The 12,647-nt window shown below is 40.4% G+C and overlaps 1 protein-coding gene and 1 long non-coding RNA gene across 4 annotated transcripts in view; one reads left to right on the forward strand and one right to left on the reverse strand.

Moving 5' to 3' along the window:
- The window catches only part of ADAMTS9 (ADAM metallopeptidase with thrombospondin type 1 motif 9), a 174,601-nt gene that overhangs the window by 85,660 nt on the left and 76,294 nt on the right, over window positions 1-12,647 (forward strand). For all 3 annotated transcript variants that reach the window (XM_009200388.3, XM_003894219.5, XM_003894220.5), the window contains 3 exons: window positions 1,436-1,705; window positions 6,678-6,839; window positions 9,203-9,379. In XM_009200388.3, the coding sequence (XP_009198652.1) occupies window positions 1,436-1,705; window positions 6,678-6,839; window positions 9,203-9,379 (609 nt within the window). The remainder of the gene's footprint in view (window positions 1-1,435; window positions 1,706-6,677; window positions 6,840-9,202; window positions 9,380-12,647) is intronic.
- LOC103882006 lies at window positions 4,228-7,559 on the reverse strand. The gene is made up of 3 exons (XR_643670.4): window positions 7,093-7,559; window positions 6,689-6,754; window positions 4,228-4,743 (listed from the first exon to the last, which is right to left on the reverse strand). It is a non-coding gene; the product is annotated as an uncharacterized LOC103882006 (long non-coding RNA).

Below are 12,647 nucleotides of genomic sequence, written 5' to 3' on the forward strand. Positions count from 1 at the left end.
CTGCCCTGCAAAAAGCCCAGGGTTCAGGAAATAGATTAGGATAAGTGAGGAGGCGGGCGGATCACAAGGTCAGGAGATCGAGACCACGGTGAAACACCGTCTCTACTAAAAATACAAAAAATTAGCCGGGCGCGGTAGTGGGCGCCTGTAGTCCCAGCCCCAGCTACTCAGGAGGCTGAGGCAGGAGAATGGCGTGAATCCGGGAGGTGGAGCTTGCAGTGAGCCGAGATCGCGCCACTGCACTCCAGCCTGGGGGACACAGCAAGACTCCGTCTCAAAAAAAAAAAAAAAAAAAAAAAGGATAAGTGAGGAGAGGTCATAGGGAGAATGGAGATTAATATCTCAATAAATATCAATATGGAGAGAGAAATTTGAGAGGTGCAATAAAATAGAGCTGCGTAAAAACCCAGACCTTGGCATTTACTTGTTGCATGGCCTTGAGCAATCTGGTTTAAGTCCATGAGTCTCAGTTTGCTCTGCTCTTAAAGAAGACGGAAAAGAATACTACTTTACAGGGCTGTTGTGAGGATTATTTGAGATTATGTATGTTAAATGCTTAACAGAAAGTACTACTCAATAAATAGTAGATAATCTCACTCTCACATCTTGAGCTTCCAAACACTGATCCATGTGTCCATCCATCCATTTGTCCATCCATCTGTCAGTTCATCTTCTCTAAGATCCATCTGCCTACTCACCAGATATTGGTGAAAGCTTGCTAGAGAAAGAGCAGTGAAGAATGAATAATAAAGCCTCTACCTTCATGGAGATTATTCCAATGGATGATCCAGTCAATGAACAAATAAGGAAGTAATGTAATGTAGCAACAGGTACTGATAAGTCCTAGAAAGAAGTCAAGACGAGAAATGGAATAGAGAATGATGGGATGTGTTTTTAGAGAGGGTGGTCAAAAAAGGCCTGACATTGAGCAGGACCTGAGTGAAGTGAGGGAATGACCCACATGGGTATCTAAGTGGTATGGCAAAAGGTGCAGTAGGTATGAAGTCCCTCAGATGGAAGTGTTACTTGGCTTGTTCGAGAAGCATCAGTAAGGCCAGCATAGCTGGAGTGCGGTGAGTGGCGAATGGTAGATGGGTCAAAGAGGTAGTCAGTGGCCACATCATAAAGGGTCTAGTAGATCAGTGTAAGGATTTTGGATATTATTCAGATGAATTGGAAAATCACTGGAAGGAAGGATAGGATTTGATTTTTGTTGTAAAGGGTTATATTTTGTGATTTTGAATACTGAGCTCACAGATTTCTCACTGAAATGTATATGGGGTGGGAAAACAAGAGAGGAGACAAGGGTGATTCCAAGGTTTTTGGCCTGAGAAATTTGGGAAAGTGGTGGGTCATTTACAGAAATACACATTCAGGAATTGTCAACCCCTCCACCAAATGACTAACCCTTTCTCTTTCTGAACATTCAACCTAGTGCTCTGTAACCTGTGGGCAAGGTAGGGCAACCCGGCAAGTGGTGTGTGTCAACTATAGTGACCATGTGATCGATCGGAGTGAGTGCGACCAGGATTATATCCCAGAAACCGACCAGGACTGTTCCATGTCACCATGCCCTCAAAGGACCCCAGACAGTGGCTTAGCTCAGCACCCCTTCCAAAATGAGGACTATCGTCCCCGGAGCGCCAGCCCTAGCCGCACCCACGTACTCGGTGGAAACCAGTGGAGAACTGGCCCCTGGGGAGCAGTGAGTATTCCCTGAAGTCTTTCTTTAGTTTGCTTGCTTCTCTTTCACTTGAGGTTGGTTTGGGGGAAAAGAGACTAGAAACACCTTTAGAGCATTTTTTTTCTTTACAAGGGATTGACATTGTGCATTTTCATTTGCTTTGAGTAACTTGTAATGGGTTAATTACAGCCCTTGATGATACCGATACTGCCTGCATGCACCTATAAGCTGCCTCGATTGGGTGGAGAAAGGGGATATCGTGACTAGGTGATATGATCACATGACCTCCTGGAAGGTACCAAGAATACCATCATGATTCATCCTGGAGGCCACAGGCAGCTCATACCTGTAGGGGAGTTAAGAAGACAGAGAAACTTTTCTGAAAGGGAATTCTTAATGAAAGTCACTTTCCTTTCTACTATTTTCCAGAAGGATGCCGTCTCAAAGTGGCATGGTTGTTGTGTAATTTGTAGTAGTAGGTCATTGTCTTGGATTAAGGGGAAGTACTAGTCTAGGCAAGATTTGTGCTTAGGAGAAAAGTGCCCCAACCTAAAGGTTACCAGCACAATCGCTGAGGGAAGATGCCTTGGTTTGATCCAAAGACTTACACTTTTAAATTTGGGGACCTTCTGCAGGTCCCTTCTCCTCTTTGAGCCTCAGTTTTCTTATCTGTAAAATGAGGATAACAATAATTCCTGCTTTCTTGGGTTGCTGTAAGAATTAAATGAGATGATGCAAATAAAGTGCTTTGTGCCCTGCCTGCCAGAGTGAGAACTTAATATATGTTGACAAGTTATCTTTATTACTATCATTATCATTGTCCTTCAAATTAGGAAGGCCTTGACAGATATCTGATATCAAAAGAAAAGTATGCTTTGGAATGTTTTAAACTTTTTACTAAATAAAAAAATATATGCTGTGCAATACCAGACATGTTAAATGGAACTGCAGGAGCGGGGTGGGGGTTTAAGGGATCCTGGATAGGGACATAGTTAGGTGTTTACTAATTATTCAGGGGTCTTCTTTTTAATTGTTTACTATTAGTTTCCTTCTAGTACTGCTAATTCTGTTTAATTGTTTCTGGGCTAAAAAGAATTAGAAGGAAGCTGTCTGTTTCCCACCATGGTTATGTTTCAGTAAATTAGATGTACTTTCTGATGAATACTAATTAGCCACTGAGCATTTGCGCACCCACTGTCTGCTGGTTGTGTGCAGAACAGCTGCCAAGTTGCCCAAGACCCTCACTATCCCATCCCCCTCTCTTGCTTTCCACTGTTGGGCTTCCTTTGCCCTAGATTAGAAGAGATTTCAGTTCAGACAAAGTAAAAGGTGATCCAGGGAAGTAATCGCTGAGTGTCTCATGGTTTTTCCTTGTTGACATAATTCAAAACTCACACATGTGTAGTCTAATGATAGCGCTAGGATTTAAAGAAAGCTTTTTAGTGCTATACTTATTTAGGACTACATTTGGGGATGATGCATTCCTTTAAGATTGAATGATTCTGCCCTTGGGCAGAGCTCCCAATTAGGGAGGATTAGGTAAGCTTTTTGTGGCGATGGGTAATACCATTCTTTTCCTCATTGTGCCTGTTTTTTGTTTGGATATTTTTTTCTCCTAAGTTAAGTGAGGCTGAAGCTGGACAATGTGATTTTTCAGCCCTAGCTTGACGTGTCTGACCCACTCCCAGGAAGATGAAGGATGTACGTCATCTTTGCACTGCATTGCATGGTACACAAACTGTACATGGTCTTTCTGCCTTCCATGGCAGAAAAGGCAGCAAAGTGTTATAAACACTGGAGAATGGGAATCAAGTTTTTCAGTGGTTTCTGGAGTAAGAACTTCATTTTATGATAGATTCCTGTATACACTTGAGCAAGGTGTGTTACCAATTAGGAGTTTTGCAAACAAAAGAAAGGAAACTGACTCTTTCAAGTGAAAGAAAAACAAACAATGCTGTTCATTTAGCCCCAGTAGGGACAGGGACCAGAGCATCTTCAGGGCTGTATCTCAGGGGCTGGCAAGTTTTGTCTGCAGAGGGCCAGATAGTAAATCTTTTCAGCTGTGTGAACCATACAGTCTCTGTCACAGCTAATCAGCTGTGTGTTGCAGCACAAAAGCAGGCATAGACAATATGTAAATAAGTGGGCACAGCCCTGTTCCAATAAAACCTTGTTTCTAAAAACAGGTGGCAGCACACATTTGGTCTTTGGGCTGTGGCTTGCCAACCCTTGATCTAGATAGAGGAGTAACTAAGGGATAATTTCTTTAGAGAGTTTCTGTCTGAATGAATCGCTTTTAAGCCTATGCCACCCTTGAGTAATTCTGCTGAGGATTCAAATTCCCAGGAAAGTCCAGTTGTCCACCTCTGACCACGATAGGGCAGAGTGTCTTAATTGATAGACCAAGATGGCATCTGCTGTGGGGAGGAATGTTTTCTTAAAGGAAATTGGGCTGCCAGATGTAAGGAAAAGGATGTTGATTTGAGCAGGTAGAAAAAAACAAATGTCTATCACCCTTTGCTTCTCTAAAGGCCATTCTCCTTTATTTTGTCCATTGTGGATGACAAATTTCAAGTGCGTTTCACTAATAGATACAAAGTTTATTCAAAAAAATGTTTACCTAAGAAAATGTTGTCATTTAAAGAGGACAGGGGACTTTGTTAACAGAAGTCCAGACTGAAAGTCTGCAACACGGAGGGATGGAACTAAGAATCCCTGTTAATCAAATAATGGCAAAATTAGACCTGGAGAAAGGTTATATACAATACTTCATCTGTCTGTGGGAGTATAAAGACCCAAGCAGGCTCAGTGTTCAGACAGCTCAAGAATGTGCAGTGCAACTGCTTGACCCAAGTTGAGAGCTGTCACCAGCACTTTAGTTGGATTCTCAGTAGGAAGCATCCAGTTGCTCCCTGGGTGGCCAGTGAATTGGTTGGCTGTGGATCAGGTGTTCATCCTTATACCCATCAGCTGTATTGGAGAGAGAATACCATGGAGTTTCTAGAGCTGTTCCTTCCAGAATCTTTAACTGGACCAGGTAGTATATCCTGTGACCAGCACTATGGGACATAATAGGGACACAAGTTATAACACTGAGCCTTTCCTCAAGGAGCCTGATATTTTACTCGGGCAATAAAGCTGACAGGTGACATAATAAAGGAATGATACAAGATTATATTATCAAGGAGAAAACCCAAGGACCAAGATATAGATGACAAATCTATTTATACCGTGAAAGGCCCTTCCTAACATTTTAAATTCTGGTCCCCAAACAAAGCTAATTAAAATAATAGTTCTCTGTTTTTTATTATGTACTAAGCTGTTTAAAAGTAGGAAGGTAGGAAGTAAGGCCAAGCATGGTGGCTCACTCCTGTAATCCCAGCGTTTTGGGAGGCTAAGACAGGAGGATTGCTTGAGGCCAGGAGTTCGAGACCAGTTGGGGCAACATAGTGAGACCTTGTTTCTACGAAAAATTTAAAAATTTTAACCAGGTGTGGTAGTGTACACTGACGGTCTCCAGCTATGCAGGAGACTGAGGTGGGAAGATTGCTTGAGCTGAGAGGTGGAGGCCATAGTAAGCTGTGATCATACCACTGTGTTCCAACCTGGATGACAGAGCAAAACCCCACCTAAAAAAAAAAAAAAAAAAAAAAGTAGGAAATGAATATTTTCAGATTTAGAGTAAGTATACCAGAATCCTCAAAGAATAAAGGTAACATTTTTATAACTTGAAAAGTACCTAAATATTTTCTCAAGAGGAACTAATAAATCTATTATCTGGCTGTAAATTTAAAAATTAAACCCAATATAAAATGAAAGTGCAGGTACTGATTTAAAAACACTTATAATTTGACCATCATGGGCAGGGAAATTAACAGTGGTCCAGTTCAATAAGCAACAAAATGTATTCACATCTTGATACGGAAGAAGTTGACCAGCAAGAAGCAATGTTTGATCGAGCCTATTTTGAAATAACACTGATATGAGCTACAATTTGCTGGAAAACAAAAATCAGCCTTCAGAACCTGGAAGTAACAACATGCTTGCAAATGCAGTTTGAGTCTTGATAAATTGTGAGAAATACATTGCTTTGAGGACCAGATGGTTATTTTATAGGCAAACTGATTTTACAAGGGTCAGAGTAAAGGACACTAGCAAACATTTTGGGTTTAAAAAGATAAGGAAATTATGGAAAGAAGAAAACACTTCAGGTGTAAATAAATAAGTGAGCTATGAGAAGCTCATGTGGGAAATGAAATGAAATACACACAACACCATAACAAACCATGAAAGAGAGGGTGTTAGGCTGAAAGTGCGGCCAAAGAGAGGTTTGTCGTGATGAAATTCAATTAAGTTCATTGAGGAAGTAAAATATAAAATATTTTATAAAACAAGTCTTGCTACCATTAGCCACCGAAGTTCAGGCTGTTGTAAACAGAGAGAAAGGAACATTTTATCTGCTAGGAAGTGATGTCTAAATGACATTCCATGATGTTTTCCTGGAGTAATTGAATGAGTTCATACAGAAGCTTAATTTCAACAACTGGCAATTCATTAAGCATGTAATTTGACCTCTGTGTTGAAAGGGAAATCAAATATTGGTTCTAAATAGGCACTTGAAGTTTTGAAAAGAATTTTCAAATAAACTGTGGTGTCCATCGACACCTCTGTGCCTCTTAGAGATGCAGAGGGGAAAAAGACAGTAAGTGCCCTGCTTTGGAAGTCACATTAGGCATTTATGGAACCCCTGTGGAGGGCCTAAGGCATGCCAGAAGAGAAGACACATTTCTGCCCTCCAGGTGTGTCTATAGGATATGTACATGAAACAACCCCACAATGGGGAAGTTGTCAGGTTTTCCTGATTGCTTTTTGTCCTTCGTGGATGACCTGAAAATGCTTTTCAGCACGTTTGTCTTAACCTTTCAACCAGCTGCTTTTGTGTCCCTAAGATGGAGATTGAGGTAAGAATTAACTTGTCAACTGATGTGTTTAGTGTTCCAGTACCTGTTCTGGCGGATCCCAGCGGCGTGTTGTTGTATGTCAGGACGAAAATGGATACACCGCAAACGACTGTGTGGAGAGAATAAAACCTGATGAGCAAAGAGCTTGTGAATCCGGCCCTTGTCCTCAGTGGGCTTATGGCAACTGGGGAGAGGTGAGAGTGAACTATCTATCTATAAACACAGAGGAATTGTGTTAACCAAACTGTATTTATCATTCAGATTTTATTTTAAGGAAGAAGAACTAGCTCTAATAGAAGCTTCTGGAGTGGCGATTAATTAGGAAACCTGTCTTCTTAAATTCTGGACTATTTTTAAGTGTTCCTATTACCACTAAGAGTTTGGGTACATAGGTGAGCAAAATTAGAAGAGAATACAGATAAATACTGGTTTAAGTTGTTTGTTCACCTCTGATGAATAAAAAGTAGATGCTTTTAAAGTGATTGAAAATATGTGTTAAACCGGTCCATGGAAGTCTTGCCCTCTTTCTTCTTCATAGTTTTGGGGTGTTTGTGTTATGCCCTGTTCCCATGGCATAATGTCTCCCAACCTTCCAAGTTCTTAATGAAGCCAGATTGAATAGGTGTTATAATTCTCATGAAAGATGATATGTTTTTATTGCGGAAGTGAGTAGTTAGCTGTGTATTCTTGGAATTCTTTAGCTACTACCTTTTCAGAGTTGCCTGTGATGACTGATAAGGGGAAGCTGAGGAAACCATGTCCTGTTCCCAGCTCTGGCTCTTAAAAGTTTTGTGACCTCAGCAAATAATGTAGTATCTTTGCCAAATATTTATATCCTCATCTGTGAATAAGGATAATAATAGCACCAACCTCTTAGTATTTATGACCATTATATGAGGTAGTATCTATCAAATGCCTAGCACATAGCCTTTAATCAACTGATACTATAATAATAATTAATGTTAAGAATAATTATTAATAATACTGTGATTAAGTGGGGGTTTGAGCCCATATTATACATAGGGCCTAGATGCTTATTGCTTTGTGTTTAATTAACTAAGAATATATCTCTCTATTCTTGAATCCACAGGGAGAGCACATATTTAAAGTTTGTTGAGTTGTTCTGTCTTGACTATACCATTTATCAAATAAAACATGAGAAATAACACTTGGGAGGTGCCAGTGCCACGAGGGGGAAAAAGACAAATGAGATCGATGGGCATGTTAGTCCACACGCTTGGCTAAATGAAATCACGTGTCCACAGTTCATGGTTTCAGCCACATAACCTAGTAGTCATAGGCAGTCATAACGGGATTATTGTTGACTTTCATTGACAGTTATGTCATTCTGGAGAGCTTTGTTGAAGAGAAAGAAAAGGGAAGGAGGCTTTGTGACTCATGTATTATGGATTTCCCAAAACCTCCTCGAAAAGTTATGTCCTGTGGGGCCTGTGATTAAGCTTCTGTAATTGGATTCAAGCCAGGAGAGTACACGAACTTGCTGGGATGCTTTGCTGTCAGCACAGACCAGATCATTCCAAATTCTGTGGGAGATCTGGCCTTGACACAGCAGGGAAACCAAATGTCAGTGTTGCTGGATTTGAGCGCGGCAACACTGTCCAAGAAACACAACGTGTTCCTGCCTCAGAAGTTTAGATTTAGCCAGGAGTCAGAACCTTATCCAGTGTTCCCACCACACTGTTTATTCATCCAAGGGGAAAGTCATAGTTGTCCTCAGATTCAGAGATACAGTAAAATAGGTTAGCGTCATAAAGGGCTATGGAGACTGGAGTCAGAGAAGAGTCAAGGATTGGTGACAGCTTCTTGGAAGTTACCAGAAAATAGAACCGGTTAAGTCACTATCTCCTTTGTTTGGTATTGGGTAGTTTTTGTTTGTTTATTTTTGTTTTGGTTTGGTTTGGTATTTCTCAAAGAATCTTTGTTGGGAGGCCGGGGTGGGAGGAATCACGAGGTCAGGAGACCGAGACCATCCTGGCTGACACGGTGAAACCTTGTCTCTACTAAAAATACAAAAACTTAGCCGAGTGCGATGGCAGACGCCTGTAGTCCCAGCTACTTGTGAGGCTGAGACAGGAGAATCGCTTGAACCTGGGAGACGGAGGTTGCAGTGAGCCGAGATCATGCCACTGCACTCCAGCCTGGGTAACAGCAAGACTACGTCTCAAAAAAAAAAAAAAAAAGAATCTTTGTTACTTGCTAACAGATTGGCCTTGATCGAGTTAATTAACCTCCTTTCACCTTACTTGCTTCATATATAAGATGGGACAAATAATTATATTCCTCTTGATTGGATAATATATGCAAAAGCCCTCAGTGCAAGTGAAGAGAAAGCACTTAATAACTAATACCTGCCATTAGGGGAGGAGAGCCTTGGTCTGTTTAACGTATCTCTATTGTAATTCACCTTGGTTCCATCTGTCAGAGGCTTACCTTGCCCAATGCCATAATTGAGTTTGGCTATGAAATTAGAGAGAAAGAAACTTTGTCATTGGCCTTTCAGACAAAATAACTGCAGCCTTCCTTTTCCTTCTTCCAGTGCACTAAGCTATGTGGTGGAGGCATAAGAACAAGACTGGTGGTCTGTCAGCGGTCCAACGGTGAACGGTTTCCAGATCTGAGCTGTGAAATTCTTGATAAACCTCCCGATCGTGAGCAGTGTAACACACATGCTTGTCCACACGACGCTGCATGGAGTACTGGCCCTTGGAGCTCGGTACGGCCCTAACTATTCATGTTTGTTAACCAAACTATCTAATTTCAAGGTATTCTGGGGCACTCCTCTGCGGCAGATAATTGTCACACTTACAAGGGCATCCCGGAAACTCTGCTATAAATAGTCTATTATTTTCTCCATATTGGCGCATAATAGAATTAACTTTTTATGATACTGCCAAAGTGACTTTACAGAATATGTGTACCTCATATAGGACCTGGTGCCAAGAAGTAGCTGCCTTTTCTTAGCCTAAATACACACACACACACACACACACACACACACAGTGATTTTAACAGACAACTCAATAGCACACATTCTTTCCTTTTCTAAGCTATAGTAGTTTTGACTTTTTGGGAAAGATACCTGCTTATTGAGGCCAAAGCAATTTTTCTTCAGTGACTGTAATTTGCCTGTGTGACTCAGGTACAGCTCTGAACATAATTTTTACAAAGGCTGTGCCCACAAAATAGACTAAAATCGTTTTGAAAATGCAAAAGACCAAAAATGGAACAAGTGACCTGGTGCCTTTCAGGGTGTCAGAAATGTTCTCTCTCTTGCAGAGAGACAGGAAGCCCATTTGGGACCATTTTTTGCTTTGGTCCTAGTCTTCCTTTGCTATCTGCTTAGCCAGCAGCTGACATGGTGAAACAGGTTTGCCACTGTAAATATGATGCAAACTTCAGGGGCAGCTCTTGGCAAACAGAAGGATCAGCTGTGTCAAAACTATACTTTGGCTGAGTTGTGCCCATAAGCTGTGGAGCTAGCTGTTAGGGCTGCTTCATGTAAATAGAGTAAAAATGGTCCTGTAAATACATTAATTGCACTGAAGCTGAATTAAGTATTATATTAAGTCATATCCAGAATGTTTTTTACCCAATATGGTTCTGAGAAGTCTTAACCATCCCTGAAACCAGCTAAAGAGCAGATTAAGTGAAGTGACATGGTTAATACCTGTTGACATTTCTAAGAGTCAAGGGTTCCAATGGCAGGGGTCATGTCTGCAGGTATAACACTAACTATATAATCAACATACTTCCTATTAAGTAGAAATCTAGAAGAATTTGGAGCATTATCTCCACTGGTACTATTTAGCTGGACTGTAAGTATTTTCTTCCAGAACTTAAGAAATGCCCCCTCTGAGTCAGAGAGCTCTGATCTGTTGTTACTCTAGTCAGTTCACTAGGAGCATTTTCCCTACAATAATGGCACCTTCCCCAGATGAACATTTCTGAAGATCAGAAATAACCTTAGAATGTCAGGAACATCTTCTGACATTCCCAACTTCCCTCATCTCCTATTATATATTATTTTTCATGAAATTCCCTCTTGAGCTCATTATATTTTCACCAGTTCACTCAACCAACAGCAATACCAGTGCCAGAGTTATGTTTTAGAAAGTCTACTAGCTCTCCAAAAAGTAGTAGTTCATTAATTTTGACCAAAAAAAAAATCTCTTAACCTTTAGGAAGAAACACACAAGCCTATTTATCGTATGTTCTTGTGGTTTGGTGAAAAAAAGAAATCTGCATTTCCCTTCCCAGACTCAATTCCATTGATCATCTCAGTTCCATTGATTATTCTATATTTACCTCTCCAGGAAGAATTATTTGGGAAAATGGGGAAAAACATAACTCTTAGAGAACTGTAAATTAATTTCCATGGTATTCTCTTCCTTAAACACTTTCTAAATACGCTAATTTGTTTTTTACACAGGATCACTACCCTCTCCTGCAGACATTTTAAGAGCATAAATATTTAAATTTTAAAACAGGAACTGCTAATTATTGTAACTGAAAACATAGGTTTATTTCATGTAGTTGTTCTCCTTGGGCCTGCACACAGTTTTCTGAAACAGAGGAAGAAAGAGAGAGAAAGAAATTATAATACTCTAGTATGCACAGAAGCAAGTGCATGCATTTTTAAATTCATTTTGCCACCTATATGATTTCAATGGTTTCTTTATAAAGTTATCATTATTCAAATATGTGTTTAAAAGCCTCTATAGTCTAAGAGCAAGGCCACTTCTGCAAGGCTTTTAATTGTGATTTTAAAAAATTAAATCAAAATCATTTTCTTTAAATAGATATCTTTGTCATATATTACTTTTCTTAAATATACGAGTGAGAGGGCAGTCTTTCAGATTCTTACTGTAGAATTTTGATTTTGTTGTAAGTTTATTTCTGTGGATGCTTTGGTGTAATATCTTAGTAATTCCAAATGTAAGCATACCTCAGTAATTGTGTTAATAGCCATAAGCCACTTCCATGGTGCTTCATCATTGTAACTGACGGTGAAACTAACAACAACAAAAAGTATGTTGGAGGTGCTAACATGTTGCTTTCAACAGCAAGCAACTTAGATTTATCAGAGACCAAGGGTAGCAATTAGTCCTTCTGCCTGGTTGCTTTCTCTCTCCAAGTACTCCCATGCAGTAGACGATGTCAATAAGCAACTACTGCTGTGTGAATTAGCCTTCTCCAAGGTCAAAATGGAGATAGCCTACTTCAACGCTTGTTACTAAAGAGCAGTATTTAGAAAAGAAACCCCAAATCACTATTAATATAGCTTCCAGCATCCCTAAAATGAAGCTTCTGTGAACCTAGGGTTTAAGTCCCCATCTTAGATCAGCCATTGGTTCTGGCTCAAGTCATTGCGGATTTAAGAATCATGATGGTGAGAAACATCCTCCAGAAATTCAACCTTTTCTATCCTCTTTAAAATGGGCCTTTGGACTCTTTTTTTTTTTTTTTTTTTTTGGTAATGTTTGTTTTTGAAATAAGGTTCTTTTTTTGAGACGGAGTCTTGCTCTGTTGCCCAGGCTGGAGTGCAGTGGTGTGATCTCGGCTCACTGCAACCTCCTCCTCCCAGGTTCAAGCGATTCTCATGCCTCAGCCTCCCAAGTAACCAGGATTATAGGTGCCTACCACCACACCTGGCTAATTTTTGTATTTTTAGTAGAGACGGGGTTTCGCCATGTTGGCCAAGCTGGTTTCAAAGTCCTGACTTCAGGTGGTCTGTCGCCTTGGCCTCACAAAGTTCTAAGATTACAGACACGAGCCACCATGCCCAGCCTGAAATAAGGTTCTTAAACTCACATGCCTTTCAGTCGACTCCTGCAGTCAGTCCCAGGACATTAAGGAGACAATGCATATGTCCTATGACTAGAGGAGTAAATTGTAAAGAGAGCTCTATACCATCAAACCACAGCAGAAAGTAGGCTAAAAATCCAGAGCATTCTAGAGAAAGCTAACTCATATAGATAATC

The sequence above is a fragment of the Papio anubis genome, chromosome 2 (genome assembly GCF_008728515.1).
Source record: "Papio anubis isolate 15944 chromosome 2, Panubis1.0, whole genome shotgun sequence".
Classification (NCBI taxonomy): domain Eukaryota; kingdom Metazoa; phylum Chordata; class Mammalia; order Primates; family Cercopithecidae; genus Papio; species Papio anubis.